This window comes from Pagrus major, chromosome 1 (genome assembly GCF_040436345.1).
Source record: "Pagrus major chromosome 1, Pma_NU_1.0".
In the NCBI taxonomy this organism is placed as follows: Eukaryota; Metazoa; Chordata; class Actinopteri; order Spariformes; family Sparidae; genus Pagrus; species Pagrus major.
The window spans coordinates 38,343,715-38,362,283 of record NC_133215.1 but is presented as its reverse complement, the minus strand read 5'-3'; the positions used below and the strand labels follow the sequence as shown (position 1 = coordinate 38,362,283).

The 18,569-nt window shown below is 43.3% G+C and overlaps 1 protein-coding gene across 1 annotated transcript; it reads right to left on the bottom strand.

Annotated features, from left to right (window-relative positions):
* Nucleotides 1–1,173: 1,173 nt before the first annotated feature.
* On the bottom strand, nucleotides 1,174–18,001 carry LOC141004575 (uncharacterized). Its single transcript, XM_073476188.1, has 13 exons — nucleotides 17,907–18,001; nucleotides 17,059–17,183; nucleotides 16,442–16,807; nucleotides 16,005–16,254; nucleotides 15,686–15,909; nucleotides 15,445–15,592; nucleotides 13,641–13,750; nucleotides 13,104–13,309; nucleotides 8,075–8,288; nucleotides 7,679–7,848; nucleotides 7,021–7,190; nucleotides 6,447–6,672; nucleotides 1,174–1,651 (listed from the first exon to the last, which is right to left on the bottom strand). The coding sequence occupies exons 1-13, from the start codon at nucleotides 17,992–17,994 to the stop codon at nucleotides 1,174–1,176; spliced, it is 2,775 nt and encodes a 924-aa protein (XP_073332289.1). The 5' UTR covers nucleotides 17,995–18,001.
* Nucleotides 18,002–18,569: the final 568 nt, after the last annotated feature.

The following is an 18,569-nucleotide window of genomic DNA, read 5'->3' as shown; positions in this document are numbered from 1 at the left end:
TTAAAATTAGGGTTTTTCAGAAGATGATTTGGGGACCGCCACTGTGCCTTGGGGCATTGTACTTTACTGGACATGACTAAAAATACTGGTGAGTGATCACTAATGATAATATTACCTATCGAACAGGAGCGCACATTCTGCAGTGCAGATTTGAACCTTAGAATAAAATGTATACTGCCTATCGGTGGGATGGAGAGTCCTCCACGTATCTATAAAATGGATGTCATTGCAGCAGCCAAGTAAAGACTGGCCCTGCCCTATATTAGATTGAACTTTTTTACTAGATCTATCCAGCCATGGATTTAGGTAACAGTTAAAGTCGCCAGCAATGAGAGAGGATTCAACAATCCAATCTGAGAACAAGGTACAATAAATCTGGCCGAAACCCCCGATATTATGTCAAGACTCTGTGGAGAAAACCTTCTGACCAAACAAAAAATAAGACATAAAAACAGTGAAAACAGTGTGGAGAAGAACAAAACCCCAGCCCACCCACCCTCTACACCCCAAACGCCTCCCCAAACGAAGCGTCTACTACACCTCACACGGTGTATCCTAACTGCACTAAACCAGTGCTCCAAACCTAACAATATATAACACCAAACGTCTAGAGAAAAAGAAAAGAAAACTTGTCATGGACATTAACTGTATACAGATTCAAAATGAAATACTTTCAGCACTCATCACACTTAATATAATATATTAAATTGAATTGAATTGAAATGGCGGCTTTAAATGGGAAAACACAGTTTTAAACAGTTGTGAAACAGATTTAAGCCACCCATATTGGATAGTCTGTGGGGCTGTCATGGGGAGAAACAAACCGTGAGCCCGTGAAGAGTTACCCGTTGTCGGTGGTGCCGTCAGCTCGACCCGCCGGGAGCGTTGGGGCGATGGTCTCCGCGTAAAATCTCTCTGCCTCGTCCGGAGCAGCGAAGCTGTATCTCCCGCCGTTGAAGGTCACCTGCAGCCGAGCCGGGAACAGCAGACCATATCGGATGTGGGCAGCCTGGATCTTCTGCTTGACATTGTTAAAAGATGCCCTCCGTTTAGCGACTTCAGTAGTAAAGTCCAGGAAGATATGCACTGATTTTCCACGAAATGTGAGCGGGCCTTTCTCCCTGGCCAGCTGGAGGATTTGCTGCTTTACTCCGAAATGGTACACCTTCAAGATCATTGGTCTGGGAGGAGTGTTGGAGCCCGCGCCGGGCGCGAAGCGAGGCGGTGCGCCCCGTCCACCATCTCTGGTCCCTCGGGAATATCCATGCCCAGCGTCTCAGCGAAGAAGTCGGTCATGAATGTCGTGACTCTAGGCCCCTCCATGTCCTCCGGGATACCAACCACGCGTAAATTCTGGCGGCGGCTCCTTGACTCGAGGTCCTTGGTTTTCGTCATTAGCAGCTTGTTGCACTTCTCCAAAGTCTCACACTTCGCCTCCAGTGTAGTAATCCTGTCATCACAATCCTGTAGCGAGGTTTCCACCACTGTCATACGTACCCCGAATGACTCTATAACAGACTGCAGAGTGCTCATCGAAGAGCGGGTTTCACTGCGGAAAGTTTCAATAAGTTTGATAACGGCTGACAGGCACAGGTCCCCCTCCTCCTCGTCGTCGCCATGCTTGGGTGACGGCGGGTGGTTAGCCTTCTCGCTAACGTGCCGAGGTTGAGCTCGATTTCAGCGGTCTAGGCGAGAGTTAGCTTTCCCAGCCATACCTGAATGTTTCATACATCGTCATAAAATAAAAAAACAACCGAAGTAGTCCAGTAAAATGACGTTTGGTGTGCTATTAATGATTAAATATACAGGAGCTGGCAAAGACGTGTCTACACAGTGGCCATGTTGACACGCCCCCGCCCCAATGAAATCTTGATGGGCATAGTGATGACCATTGGAGTCAGTGCACCTCTGACCCCGCATCAAGTCACCCTATTATGGATGGATGATTACATGTGTAGCTGGGTCAATGTTTACTTTGTTTTATTCATCTGATCATTCATTATTCATCATTATTATTGTCATTATTTATTTATTTTCCTAATTAATTATGGTGAACATTCTCAAAACCTGGTCAATGCTAATATTATCTAAAAAAAAAAAAAAGTTAAAATTTCCTGCATTGTTTTATATCAGTTCTATTTCTAAGTTCCGGGTTCACCTGTAGCAAGGGGGAGCCTTATTGGGGTAACACACATAGGGGTACGTGGGTGACGTCGGACCAAACTCCCGGCAAAAATATGGCTGCTCTTGTTGTGGAGGCAGCCTGTTCCTACCCGCAACTGTGTGTTTCCTGACTCTGCCCTGTGCTGCCTTTGCAGAATAAATGAACAAACTCCGATCCCTGGTGTTGTCATCCTTCAGCCTATAAGCAACCATTTCACAACTGCTACATAAGACTGGTGCCGTGACCCGGATCCATTGGTCAGCCGCCACCGATCGCTGTACCTGTGGATCCTGTTAGTTGCTGAAGTGTTTGCTAAGACTGTTTAACACAGGCATTCAGAAAAAAATCAATAACTAACCAAGGAGTCATATTGATACAAGTTGCATTTTCTGTGATATCTGTAAAACTTATTTCTGAGGGTTTTTTTTCCCATTATTGTATATGTGCATTAAATTTGTGTGATATGGCAGGCAGAGGTCAGAATACCTTTAATGTATCTACGCCAGCTTTTGATAGGAACAGGGGTTTATTCAACACAGATGGGGTAGTTCGTAGTAAGTCTACAGTGTTAATTAATGAAGAGCCCTTAGATTCAGATGATTTCACTGACACCCCTCCACTTGAGCCCTTGTTTTCCACACCTGCTGCTAACACTGAGAACACAGTCCAACAGCTACGTGATCTCATTGGTGAGTTGGGGAGCCAGATAGGTGAATCAATAGCCAGTCGTCTACTAGCCAGTCAGTCCCCATTCACCTCACAGCAGTCCCCTGCAGCTAGTTCAGCAAGGGTTGAAGCACAAGAAACGACCATTGACCTTTCCAAGGTGAGCCTGGTCGTCAGATCAGATGTGAAGGAACCTCCCATGTATCGTGGCGATGGAGATGAAAAATATTCCATTCAGGAGTGGATTGATATGATGGAGGTGTATTTGCACAAGAAACAGTTCTCGACCCACGAACATAGAGATGAGATTCTGAGTCATCTTCTTGGCAAAGCTAAAAGTATTGTCAAAGTAGGACTGAAGAGCAGTTCGTCATCTGACACAGTTGTTAATCCCGAGACAATCTACAGCATACTGAGAGGTTATTTCAGTGAAACCCCTGGGTCTTGTTTACCATTGGCTGACTTTTATGCCACACAGCCAGCGGCAAAAGAAACACCAGTAGATTATTGGGTTAGGCTAAATACAGCTGCTGAGGCAGCAGACAGACACCTGAAGTGCCAAGGGAGCAAAATGGACAATATGGATGCAGAAATAGCTATGATGTTCATTAGAAACTGTCCTGACCCCAGTCTTGCTTGTGTTTTCAAGTGAAGGCCCATAAGTAACTGGTCTCTCACAAAGGAGCAGGAGGTCATCGATGAACATCAAAGAGAGTGTCAAGTTAAAAGACCAAATGTAACCACGGCCAAAGCACACGTTCTGCAGGTAACTACAGCTACAGCATCCATTAGCTCCCCTGAACCCGACACTGATTTTGCCCAAGTGAACACGGCCAAATGCACCCAAACTAACCCAACCAAGTCAAATGAAGCAGCTGCTTCAGAATCAGGTGCTCTGGAACGTGTGTTGAGTATGCTAGAGAGAGTGTTAGAACATACCAACCAGTCTGCCCCTGCTGCTGGACCTCAGTTCATCCCATCAGCTCAGTTTGCCTCATGCAGAGTTTGTGGTAACAGCTCCCACTCAACACGAACACACCTCATGAGAGAACGGAGATGTTTGAGCTGCTTAGGACTAGGACATAGATGAAAAGATTGCCCCCAGGTCACTGCTACTCAGCAAGGCAACAACTCACCTGATCAGGGAAACTAAATCACTCACGCATGGGAGGGGACAGTGTGAGTGACATTGATGAGACCCTCAATCCCAGTGAAGATATGCAGTCAGTGTATGCAGAAAGCCTAAAATCTGCTCCACCTGGTGCCATTGTATTGTTCCAGAACATAACCCAGCTCAATAAATCTGACAGCCTATTCTATGCCAGTGCACAGGTGGATGATAAACTGTCATTACAAGCTCTGCTAGACACGGGCTCCATGGCTTGCACCATTAGTGAAGAGGCTGAACAGATGCTTAAGAATGTTGGTTCAGTATCAGAGACCAACTCTGCCCATCCTGATGTTGTGCTTGTTGGCTGTGGTGGAACCCAAGTCAGGCCCAAATCCATTCACAACCTGAAGATGGAAGTGTATGGTTGTACATTTATTGTACCTGTTTTAGTGGTTTCGGGGCAGAAAGATCAGTTGATTTTGGGCACAAATGTCATTAAATATCTCTTGAAGCAGTTTAAACAGTCTTCCCATTTCTGGCAGGTTCTGAGCAAACCTCAGTCTACAAACGCACCTGAGATAATGCAGTTTCTTAACATGTTGTCTGGCATCAACAGATGGAAAGGTGACACTATGCCAGATTTTATCGGGTCTGTCAAGCTGGTGCAAGCAGTAACTCTTCTCCCAAAGCAAGAGCACCTGGTTTGGGGTAAGTTACCTGGAGTCTCACCCCTCTCTGAAGGCAGCGCTGTTCTGGTTGAGCCATCGAAGAACAAATCCACAAGAAAAACATAATCGTCTGTCAATCTGTTGCTTCTATAAATGGTGAGAGATGGATCCCAGTCAGAATCTTGAACACGTCTGACAAGGCTGTCACATTAAAGTGCCACACCAAGGTAGCAGATGTGTCCTCCTGCATTGCTATTGAGGATCTGGATGTGGCCTCTGAGCAAACATCAACTGCAGAGGTCAGAATGCAGAACCAGACAGTATGTGGTGAATCAGCCCACAGCTCAGATCCTCCACCATGTCCCAACTTTCGTGACAGTTTGTGTAATCTGGGATTGGATGATCTGGATATTGATTCATGTGAGGGGACAGACCACTGGAAGTCACAACTGTTGCAACTGATACAAAAGTATGAGGACATTTTCTCAAGGAGCAAGCTTGATTGTGGGATGGCTAACGATTTGGTCCATCGCATCCATTTGTCCGACCAGCGACTGTTCAGACTCCCGTACCGGCGTGTTCCACCAGAGGAATATCACAAGCTCCGACAGGTTCTCACGGAGATGGAGGAACGTGAGATCATTCGCAAGTCCAACAGCGTGTGGGCTTCCCCATTAGTGCTTGTATGGAAGAGGAACGGGGATCTCAGGATCTGCGTGGATTATCGCTGGTTGAATGCACGCACAATCAAGGATGCACATCCCTTGCCCCATCAATCTGTCTGTCTGGCAGCTCTGGGAGGTAATGCCATTTTCAGTGCAATGGATCTCACATCTGGCTTTTATAACATTGCCATGGCAGAAGAGGACAAAAAACTCACAACCTTCACAACACCTATGGGGCTTTATGAGTTTAATAGACTCCCACAGGGGTTATGCAACAGCCCTGCAAGCTTTATGAGACTAATGATGGGCATATTTGGAGATGAGAACTTTCTAACTCTACTCTGTTACCTGGATGATGTGCTTGTGTATGCTCCCAACGAAGCTGAAGCTCTCAGGGGGCTTGAAACAGTTTTCAGCAGACTTCGTGTTCATGGACTAAAGCTGGCCCCTAAAAAAATGTCACCTACTGAGGAGGAGCGTGAAATTCTTGGGTCATATTGTGGATGAAAACAGTGTGTCGACCGACCCAGATAAGGTCAAGGCAATCGCCTCCATGTCTGAGTCTGATCTTATGATGGAAGATGGCGCTACACCGTCCCAAAGAAAGATCAAGTCATTCTTGGGTATGATCATCATCAGCAGTTCATTCCTGATTGTTCCCGCATAGCCAAACCTGTTTGCACTGACTGCAGCACCAAAAGGAAAGAGAGGGAATGCAAGAGGCGCTGCTGCGTTCAGGAAACTGCACCCCAGTGACTGGAGAGAGGAGCACCACAACTCATTTGAACGTCTGAAAGCTGCACTCCTGGAGTCTGTCGTACTGGCACACCCTGATTTCAACCAACCATTCATTCTTTGTACTGATGCCTCCCAGGATGGCTTAGGCGCTGTGTTAACTCAGCTCCAGGATGGCGACAGCAAGGCACGTCCTATTGCCTTTGCCAGCAAAGCACTGACCCGCGCTCAGTGCAACTATCCTGCGCACCGCCTAGAGTTCTTGGCATTGAAGTGGTCCGTCTGCGACAAATTTAGCTATTGGCTGAAAGGGCACACCTTTACTGTTTGGACAGACAATAATCCACTGATTATCCTCACAAAACCCAAACTCGATGCGTGTGAGCAAAGGTGGGTAGCCAAGTTACCGCCATATAATTTCAGCATCACATACATACCTGGTAGCAAGAACATCGTCGCTGATGCTCTGAGCAGGCAGCCATTCGTTCAAACCCGTGTCAGCCAAAGGCTCATAAAGGAGCCATATGCCGAGCTTTTGGAGGAGTCTCAACAAGTTCGAGAGGGTGTTGTTCAAGAAGTGTTCAGGGCTGACGCCAACCACCAGAGCGTCGAACACCCACTTCGAGAGTTTCGAATGCTGCTCTATGACTGATGTTGAGGTGTCTGCAGTGTTGGCAGGACATGTTGAGTGGGATCAGGGGTCCAAACAAAGGGTGGTCGCTTGTCTTGCGCAGGATCTGGAGCAACTCATCCCACCAGGCGAAAGCACCCTGCCTGTCTTCTCACTCCAGGAGCTCCAGGATCAACAGAGAAATGATGCCACACTGTCGCAGGTCATTCGTTTGTCACCCGTGCAAGGCGGTCTTCAAGGAGAGAGCGAGCCGGATTGTCAATAAGGGTGCTTAAAACTTTGAAACAGTGGCATAGGTTGAAAATGCTTGATGGTATCTTATACCGAGTGTGTAAGGATACAGTAACTAGGAGGAAGTGCCATCAGTACATGGTACCCACCTCTTTGGTCAGCGGTGTTCTGCGAGGCGTTCACGATGATGCTGGCCATCAAGGTCAGAGCAGGACTTTGTATCTGGTACGGCAGAGGTTCTTTTGGGCTGATATGGAGCGTGATGTCAGAGAGTACGTCAAGACTTGCAAGCGTTGTGTTGTCAGTAAGACCTTGGAACCTGAAGGAAGAGCCAAGCTTGAAAGTATTAAGACCACAAGCCCCTTGGAACTAGTCTGTCTGGATTTCTGGTCTGCAGAGGATGCTAAAGGAAGGAGTGTGGATGTATTAGTGGCAACAGTCCACTTCACTAAAATGGCCCACGCCTTCAAGTGCTCTGACCAGTCAGCAAAGCATGTCGCACGTCAGTTGTGGGATAAGTACTTTTGTGTCTATGGATTCCCTCAAAGGATCCATTCAGACCAGGGTGCAAATTTTGAAAGCCAGTTGATTCAGGAGCTGTTGCAGGTTGCCGGTGTAAAAAAGTCAAGGACAACCCCTTACCATCCCATGGGGAACGGCCACACTGAGAGATTCAACCGAACCTTGGGGAATATGATCCGGACTTTACCCCCCAGAGATAAACAAAGATGGCCGCAGATGCTACAAATGCTGACCTTTGCATATAACTGTACAGCTCATGAGTCGACTGGCTATGCTCCCTTTTACCTGATGTATGGACGCATTCCCAGACTGTCAGTAGATGTGATCTTCTGCAATGTGGAGAGAGATAATGACATCACTATGACAGTTATGTCAAAAGGATGAGAGATGACCTCAAGGAAGCCCTCGCACTGGCCCAGGTCAATGCCAATCCCAGCCAACAACGACAGGCAGACCTGTATAACAAAGGGGTTAAGGGCACAGATATTGAAGAAGGGGATCAGGTTCTCTTGGCAGATAAGGGTGGACGCGGACGCAGGAAGTTGGCTGACAGGTAGGAGTCTAAACTCTACACAGTTGTTTCCAAAGACCTAAGGTGCCATACTTACCACATTAAAAATCTCACCACCAGTCAAGAGAGGGTTGTCCACAGAAATATGCTGTTGCAAGCTAACTTCTTACCAGTGGAAGTGGAGCATGAAGTTGAGTCAACCTTTGACAGTGGCTCAGAAACAAGTAAAGAACACAGGAGACTCCTGTTGACTGAGTCGGAGGTTGACCGGTCAGATCGCACTGCCAGTTGGGTAGCTGAGTCTGCTGCTCCTGAAGGCCCCCCAGAAACTGAGCCTGTGCCCTTTGATTCCCCTCAACGGCCCCTTGGTAATCCTGTATCACCCTCTCGGGTGTCACAGATAAGCGACGGTGTCAGCACTGAGACTGACGGGGAGAGCGTCAGTGCTGCGTCAGATCTTCCCATTGAAACAGACATGGACAGCAGCAGTAAAGCAAGCAGCAATGTGGCAGAGACTAGGCGAAATAGTGTACAATCAGGATCAGGCGATGGTCAACCAAAGAGTCAAACAGCCAAGGGAGAAACTACTAAACTAGCCTTAAAACCTGATGGACTGCCACCAAGTGACTCAGTGGGCCATATTAGGACAAGAGTAGGCAGGATTATAAGGCCAGTTAACAGACTGATACAGAACATGACACAGAAAAACACACAGCCAAATGGCATAGTTTCATAGTTTGTTATGTCTCAGGGACAATTCTAAGTTCAACATTGATGTGCTTTTTTTGTGTAAACATACAGTTTGGGTTATAGTTATCTAGTCAGCTACAGGGGATTGTGTATAAGGCACTTTCCTAAGCAAGAGTACATTAAAGAAGTCTGGCCAGCTTCTTCATGTTACTTTCCCTGCTAGTTGGGAGACATTCATGTTGCGTGTAGTAATGTAAATTTGAGAGTGATAACTGACTATGTTGAGATTACCCTTAAGCCAGCTATTATCCTGTACTGGAGCTGTTTTTTAGGAGTTCAGGGGGGAGTATGTAGCTGGGTCAATGATTACTTTGTTTTATTCATCTGATCATTCATTATTGTCATAATTTATTTATTTTCCTAATTAATTATGGTGAACATTCTCAAAACCTGGTCAATGCTAATATTATCTAAAAAAAAAAAAGTTAGAATTTCCTGCATTGTTTTATATCAGTTCTATTTCTAAGTTCCGGGTTCACCTGTAGCAAGGGGGAGCCTTATTGGGGTAACACACAAAGGGGTACATGGGTGACGTCGGACCAAACTCCCGGCAAAAATATGACTGTTCCTACCTGCAACTGTGTGTTTCCTGACTCTGCCCTGTGCTTCCTTTGCAGAATGTAGGAGATACACTAATAATAAATGTAATTTATTAATCACTGGTGATTAATAAAGCACTCGTAAATGGGGCACCACCTCCGTTGTTCGTCTATTTGAATAATCCGGAGGTAATTAATCAAATTCGACTGGACAAGTTTAACTTGTATCAATTCTAATCAATTTCAGATCAATTTATTCAATCTCATAAATGAAGTAGTGACTTCTACACAGATCCATCGGTTCTCCACATTAAAAACAAACCTGCACAGACAATGACATACGGTTAAATATGTTTATTGACTAAATAATTCAGATTAAATAAATGAAATGGCAATTTAAATGAATAACAACAGGTAACAGGAAATATGGAATAACTAAGTAATGGGTTATTAGTGGAATACGGGCTGATGGTGAGATCACGAGTTAGGTTGAAGCATTTAAATATTACGGGAGTAATTTTAATACTACCAAAATCCTAACCGACTTTCTCTTAAACTAAAAGATATGAATCAGAGCCATAGACACCATCTCATGTATCATGTGTGAATCCAGCTGTGATGAGCGATGGAAAGTCTACTTTCTTAGCAGAGTGGTTGAGTCCGCGGCGGCGGGTTCCCTCAGGTGATTTGCGACTCTAGCTGGCAGTCCCGGTTCAATGGTGGGGGTCAGCTCGTCCGGTATCAGCTGGTTGGACACCTCGGTCCGATGTCTTAGGAAGAGGGCAGCTGGTCCAGTACCGCTTGTCAACGAGTCTGTCTTTTGTTGGAAACCGCTTGCACGGTTTCAGACACAGCAAGTTGCTGTAGTGTCGTGATGATGATTTTGATAAAGATGTTCTTCTTCGTTGCTTCGAGTGGTTCTCAGGCTCTGACTTTGTAAACTAAATCTAACTTCTTGAATAAAATAACTGAGGATGATACGTTGATCAGGCGGATCTTCCGTTGTTAGTTAATGCAAGATAATCTAAATTAAGTTCACTTCCTCTAAATCAGGTTACAATACTTAACTGTATAAAACAAATTAAAACAGAACTTCGTTCTGGTACAAACTTAATAAAAGATACTGCGAAAAATATATAAGTGAGAAAAATCAACGCGCGAGCACTTCTGCTGAGATCGCTGCCTTGAAGCGTGTTTCAAAGTAAAAGTAAGGAGCGGAAAAATTAAAGACGAGAGTTTCCAAAATAAATTACAAGAGTAAGAGTGAAACAAAAAAAACCTAGACTAACTCGAGACAAGTGATGTCTCTTAGTTTTGTTGTCTCCAAATGGCGGGCGTGCCTGGGGGCAGGACTGCCGACTTTTTGTCTCCGAGTAGATAGTGTGAAAATTAACAGGAACTCACTAAAACTAAACTTATAGTTTTAAACGTTTCAACACCGTGCTTCACCTTTCACAGAATCTCACCATGGCTCAATAGATGTACTTTGTCTATCATGAAAAGGTTTATGACATGATTAAAATCACTAACATTCAAAAGGAATTAAAACTTGATTAAAACGTAAAAGAAAACACACTTGAATATACCGTAGGTAGAACTGGTAGAATTGATCACTTATACATATTTCTCCTAGTTCTAGCCTAATACTTGTTAAAACAAAAACATATCAGAGACATTTACTGGCAATAACAATAAACATATTAAACAGAATATTTCTTAAATAGCTCGTCATCAGGAGGTGCTGTGGTTCCACCGAACACAGGACAGATTAAACATTAAAACTTGATCTCAGTCAATCTTAATCGTAGAGAAACGGGAAAAAGATCAGTTTTATGAAATTCTTTTACTGTTTCCTAATCTGTTAAAATTAAGAGGATGAGTTCCTGGTTTAATGGTATTTTAGAACTTGCTTGAAATCGGGATGAGTGCAGAAACCATTATAGGTTGGAATGTGTGATAAGAGAAGCGTAGTCGTAAACCATTAGGGCAGGAGGGCTGGAAAACAGAGAAGAGGCCCAGAGTACTTTTACTCTGTAGTGGATTCATTTGATGATGAACTCAACCGACCTGAGAGAAAGGAGTGTCAATATCTTGAGTGGGGGAAGAGGACAAATGGTTATCCAAAGCTGTAAATAAAGAAGAGGGGTTCTCCTGTGAAGCGTCCATCTGACGGTTTCATTGAAAGCAAAACAAGTCAGGTGAAGAGGTGAGAGACTTCATGGCGTCTCTTTCCTGAAAACAGTCAGCTTGCAGATGAGAGGAGTAATTAATGCAAGAACAGAACCTCAATGGAATGCAGAGGCGATGGACATGTGTTCCTACACATGCTTCATGTCACAAGGGAAGATGATAATGAAGCTGTTAAGAGCAGTGAGAAAAGCACCACAGAAAACATGACAACTTGTGAAACAACACACAACTCTAGTGGAAATTGTTGTGCCACCGGGGCACAACAATTCCAGAGAGCAGAAAACCTGGAAAGGAAACTTGTCAAAAACAAAGACTTTCATAAAGAGTATCAGAGATTCATGTCTGACCTGATCAGTAAAGAGTATGCAGTGGAAGTACCAAAAGAAGAGACTGTGTCTGAAAATGATAGTGTGTGGTACATACCTAATCATGGGGTATATCACCCCCAAAAAGGGAAACTTTGCGAAGTTTTTGAATTTGCAGCATCATCAGGGCAAGTCATTGAATACAGAACTTTTACAAGGACCAGATTTAACAAATACACTAATAGGAGTGTTAACAAGATTCAGACATGACCACATTGGTTTAATGTCAGACATAGAGGCAATGTATCATCAAGTGAAAGTACCACCAGAGGATCAAGACCTCCTGCGATTCCTCTGGTGGCCGAATGGAAACCTGAATGAGCCCTTGAAAGAATACAAAATGGTTGTGCACTTGTTTGGGGCGACATCCTCTCCCAGCGGTGCCAACTTTGCATTAAGGAAGACAGCTGAGGATGCTAAGGACAAAATGGCACCTGCTGCAGTTAAAGCATGCACAATTTTTATGTAGATGACTGCCTTTTGTCAGTGTCAGATGAAACCCACACTGCAAAAACAGCCCTTCTAGAAAGAAGCAAAAAATTCTTATATTCAATCAAATCATCCTATATCAAGCAAAAAAATCTGCCAATGGGGTAAGCTTTTTTCGCTTGACAAGATTTCTTAAAATAAGCCCAAAATTCTTGGCTCTGAAAGACTAAAATGAGACTTTAAACTAGACAGAAAATCTTAAATTAACCCGAATTCTTCTAAAACAAGCAATGAAAAAAACACTAATTTAAGATTAAGTTACTTAAAATTAGAATTTAAGTCTCTTGAATAAATTAAATTTAAGAATTGACACCTTAATCTGGGATTGATAATGAGCATAAAAGTAGTTAAAATAAGACATCATTTCTTAAAACAGCATAACAAATATAAGTGATGTCTTAAATCAAGACACCAAAACTTTCTCATTTAATATTTTTTTATTAACTTTGCAATACAATTGCTCAACTCAACATCCAAAAAAGGACAACTTCCACATTCCAGAGCTATCATAATCTAACAGATTGAAAAGCCAGTTTTGATTTGAACCTCACTATCAAAAAAACCCATCAGTTATTGTAGCAGCATACTACAGCAATAAACACCATGTTGCAGCTGCTTTGCAGCATATTATCCCACAGGAAAGGTTTTCAATCTCACCAACAAATGTGTCTAACTGTGATGAACTTTTTTTTTAAACAGAACATCATCTTTCTTTGAAATACTTACAACAGGAAGAGTGGGGCAGAGTGATGGACAAAGGGACTCACTCACTGAATGACTTCCACTCACCCATCGCTTTTTTGTCGTGAGGGGTCAAATCCTGCTCATGAATTGAATCTTGAAGTACCTCTGTCTGCAGTACTGACAGTAGTGTAGAAATGCACTTGGGGTAGGTCATGTGCAGGGCATAGTAATATGCCATGACGTAGAGAAGTCCCTCATTAAGTCCGTCTATGGTGAAGGTGGTCACAGGTGTTTTTCCGATGGCGATCATACAGTTGTCCTCAGAAACGAGCAGAACCGGAGAAGACAGGGGTCGCTGCTGCATGAAACCATTAGGATCCTCAGAAGTCTAGATGACACAAATAAATCAAGAAGATTAGAAAAAACATTGCAAGTAACATAAACTTAAGACCTGGACTAGGACATTAGTGAAATCATATTGTACTTTAAAACAAACAGTCACAGTAACCCCTCAGCATTAAGCCCACTGCAAATGCTGAATGCACAGCTAGTTCCAATGATGTTAGTACTACATTAAGTACACTATGGAAAACACTTCCCCTTTGGAGCTTTTGAAATGATAAAAGTTTATCTCAAAGTAACTAAACCTAATATAAAATGTATGCCTGAAAAACTGTAACATATATTATGAAATGTTTCAGTAAGTCTGTAAATCTCACCGCTAGGACATGGAAAAGAGCCTCGCTGCTTGAGCCCAGTTTCTTCGGTGGCAAAGTGCTGGACGGAAAGAGCAGTGGCATGGCTCTGAAGACAGCTGTGATATGCTCCACTGGTTTAATGGAAAAGGGACAATACAAGGTGGTACCATAAATAACTTTAACATAACAAATAATTACGAGACATTATTATTAGGGATAGACTGATTATCGGCCGGGCCGATTATCGGCGCCGATATTCGGCATTTTGACGCATATCGGCATCGGCCTTTTTTTTAATCCGACGGCCGATAAGAGATCAATTTAAAACTGGGTTATTTTGGCTCTGATGCAGCCGCACCTCTCTGTCTGCTGTCGCTACTCTGTCTCCAGCATTGTCCCACCCACAGCACCATCTGAGTGGTTACAAGCTCTGGTTACACGCACAGGTAACAGCCAATCAGCAGTGAAAGCTGTGCATGCACAGTGCTCACGTGAGTTGTAGAGTTTCGCTACAGTCTGCTGAGCGTGTAGAGCCAAGCGGACCGGTGGGCTAACGTTACGCTAATGCTAATCAGCCTTCACCTCAACGTGCTTCCCTGCAACAAAACTGGACTGAATTGAGTTCATTAGGTTTTTACTCTCTCTCTCTCACACACACAGACTTCTACTATCACGGACTATTTCCATATCGATATTATCAGCAACCTTGTTTCGAGTGATTAACACGCACGTCTGGAGGGACTGCGAGCGAGCAGAGCTGCCGCTTATGTTTATATAACGTTAATGGGCTCACAGTCATGTTACTAGTTGAGTGTAGAGGACTGGGATGTTAATTACAATTTCAGGAGAGTCTGCTGCCTTAACTTACCTTCGAAACCGAGCCCCCAGGAACAGCGCCGGTTCCGTTCGGCAAAACTTTTTCTCCTCTCCGCTCGCAGTCCCTCCAGACGTGCTTGTTAATCACTCGAAACAAGGTTGCTGATAATATCGATATGGAAATAGTCCGTGATAGTAACGTAGCCCGCCGGTAGCCCCACCGGTCCGCTTTCTCCTCCTGGCTCTGGACGCTCAGCAGACTGTAGCGAAACTCTACAACTCACGACGTTACTCTGAGGCCCAATACGTTAGCGGCAGCTGTCTGTTCCTATGATAAACACTGATTATTAAAGAGAAGATGCTGCAGGCTATTTAGTGTTTTTAACGGTTTAATCACTTGAAACAAGGATGCTGATAATATTGATAGGGAAATAGTCAGTGATCAAAGTAAGAAGTGTGTGTGTGTGAGTAAAATTCAGTTAGTTTTACTGCAGGGAAGCACGTTGAGGGGATGGCTAGAGAATTAAGAAAACTAAAGTTAAAAGTTAATTAATAAAGAAGTGTGTGTGTGTGTGTGTGTGTGTGTGTGTGTGTGTGCCACATGAGAAGCTGCAGAAACTGACAGCAAAGCACCGTCTGTCTGAGAGAAAACTGTAGGGCAATAATGGCTGTTTAACTACCAAGTTATTTTACTCTACCTTTTTTTTGTGTTGATTGAGATCCCAAGCAGCAGAAAATGACATATTGTTAGATGAAGTGTGTCCTGAAGCTGTCTTTGACAGTTTCTTGTAGAGAGGAGCAGGATATTGCTGTTCAAGACTTAAGACATAATATAACTGCATCAAGGCCAATATTTTCCCTTTTACTGCAAATGAATATCGGCTCCAAATATCGGTTATCGGCCTCCTTGACTACTAATAATCGGTATCGGTATCGGCCCTGAAAAAACCATATCGGTCTATCTCTAATTATTATATAAAATGAACAAGTCAATGTATTGTGACTTCACCTCCATTCAAAGTTTTAGGAGGCTTCATGGCCTTCTTCATAACTCCATAAAACTGGACCTTTGAATAGAAGGTTTTCCATCTGTTCTGCATCTCTGATATGTACTGGGAGTTGGTCGGTTGGATGATTCGCTGCAGCTCATCCAGCACCTGAAAAATAGATTCTGATAAAGAAAAAAAAACTGAAAAAAAGTACATTCTGATGACTTCTTCAAAAAAAAAAAACCCAACAACATTACTTACATGATCCAGTTCTCTGAAACAAGGGTAAGCCTCTAGAATCTTTGTTGCTCTGTCTTGCTCCTTTAAAACATCAGAGGTGATGAAGCGTCTTCGAGACTCAAATTCCATGTTCAGCAAATGAGTTACCGCAGCTTTGTTTGGCTTTTTGGACTTGTACATTTCTTGGAGGGTCTTGTAGTGTCTTGCTTGGATTTTCTGGCTGTCCATGATGTCAACTGAACAAGCTGAAGACATTACAGGAACGTTATGGTGGAAAGGGGACACGAGATTTCCAAACTAACAAGTAAAACTGACAAATTAAATGTAATAAGATACATACATTCTTCATCACTGCTGTTCCGGTTCTGCGCTGGGGTGCTGGTTCTAGGTGACAGATCTACTGGGATGCCCATGGTGTTAACAGGTGACCGTTCCAGAATAATGGTGGATGTACTGGAATCTCCATCATAGTCAGTAGTTGCAACGTCTGAACTGACTTCTTGTCGTGGTTTCTTGGAAGGAGGACCTTTGGCCTTCTTTGGACTTCTGACATTTGAGAGTCTCTTCATGAGCTTTTTGGCAACATGCTCCTGTGAGGCATATATAGTTAACATTAAAAAAAATGACAATAGGCTCAAACTTTCTTATATTCTAATTATATCTTTCGGCAATGTCTTGCTCCATTTGAACTTTCTGTCACGATTTAGCACTGTATGAACAGAAATCTCAGTATTAACATCATACCAGCAACAAGCAAAAGTGACAAAATCTACTCACCCACTCATTGTTTGATGACCTGTCTTTTATCATTGGATAGTAATCCATCAGTCGCTTTGCCATGGCATTCACCTCATGTTTGGTGGGGTATCTGGAGTCCTCTGTGGCTCTTGCGATGGAGATCATGTTAGTCATAGTGTTTCTTATGAGTCGGCAGAAGAGCTCCTTGGATAGGGTCACATTGTGCTCGGTCCCCAGCCGTTTCTGTTCAAAGTAGGAGCGTCGCACCTGTTCAAGCTCACTGTCTGTGAAGACTATGTATTCTGGGTTTGACATAGTCACAAATTTAGAAGTATTGGCCTCCTCTTTTGAAAGGTCACTGCCTCCAGTGGGGGGTGATTGCTGAATTTCGGGAACAGTATCCACCTAAAACACATTGACACAAACATTTATTGAGTAACTTTGTCATAGTATGTTCTTACTTGTTAGTTCAAGCATTATCATTTTGGGGATTAAAAAAGCACTTTTTTATTTTATATCCACTGTTGAAATGGACTCAAAGCAGAAATGTCTAAACAAATGACATATTTATGTATATGAACCAGATTTAAACTGTGATATTGGAAAAATGTTGTACTGTTAAACAGTTCTGTTGTACTGTGAAAGACAAACCTGACCTTTTCATCTTTATTTACAACAAGCCATATAGCCCGCCGCCTCAAGAAATTTTCAGGACCAGGAAAGAGGTCTTTGATGTCGTCTCGGGAAAGCGAGTGGAGTAAGTCTTCTCCAATATTAGCAGCTGGAATATAGAACAGGTTATCATTGAATTCCCTCAGATTTTAACATAGCAGGTGAGGACATTTTGCCAACACCCCTTGTACAATAAGCACTGTTTGGACATTTTACACATTTTTCCTATTTTTACTTCAAGAGCAGTGAGTGAATTTGACAGCATTTATAAATTACCGGTACATATATTGAAGCCATGCAAACTACAGTAAGAGTGACAATAGAGCCTTGCTAGATAAAATGCATTCACATTTCATGTCAGTTAATATTGTAAAGCTTGATAGACAATTGGCACCACAAATGGCACCTTTAAACAAATGCGTTAGCATACAGATTAAACTCAGGCGCCTTGTACTTATTGTGCGGGGGGGAGAGGGGGAGGGGGTTGCCAAGGTAACAAACACCGAGTCAGTGGCAAGACTTGAACGGGGTCCTGTGCGCGCAAAAGAGCTCCAACGGCTCCGGCTCCTGCCTGGGCATGTGCACTGCTTAATCAATTAACCCTTAACATTTTACAACCAGGCATTTTTCAGCATTTACAGCCCCTAATATTAACAACATGGACCCAAAGCTTAATTAGACTTAACCTATTTCTAGATGGGAATCATAATGCAACACCAGCCGGTTTTTTGATGTAGATAAGCTGCTAAACTTTAGCCCATTAGCAAATCCACAAATCGTTAAGATAGGTAAACAACGCCAGCACAACATAAAAGTAACCCCTGTAGCATACCTCTGAGTGTGGCAATTGCAACCTCGTCCAGTTTGTCCATCTTTTGACTCTGATATCCATCCACAATCGATGTTTGAGAATAATACATTTCGAGCAGCAGCAGGTGACCTCCGGAATAGCTGCTGTGTAGGCCTAATTCAAATTGCAACGGACTCCAAGCGGAGAAAAAAAAAAAAGAAAAGCGGGACAGGGTGGATTGTACCATCTTCCAAGAGGGAGCGGGGGTGGGCACTCAGCCTAAATGAGTTTATTTTGCATTTATACAAATTATATTCATCTAAATAAGTTTATATTACTTTATAATTATTAAAATCGAGGCACACTCATGTGATAATTGATAAATGGCAAGTCGTTTCTGCCGTCATAAGACACTGAATTATGGTGTGAGCAATAACCAGGACGTATCACCAGGTCATGGTTCAGACGGTTCAGACAGAGCAGGGGCAAACGCAGGTCGGACTCCAGCTAGTTAACTCAGGCTAAAAACGGGGGAAATGATTTCTTGAAGGCATTGCTCCATTAGAAATAAAGTGTGTGTTAAAACAGTTAGTTCTTTTAGGTCAACTAGACTTGGATGTTCTCAATACTGCATTAACTGGATTTCCCTACTCCACTTGATGTCAAAGACAAACCAAGCCCTATAGCTTACAGCACATTAGCTTC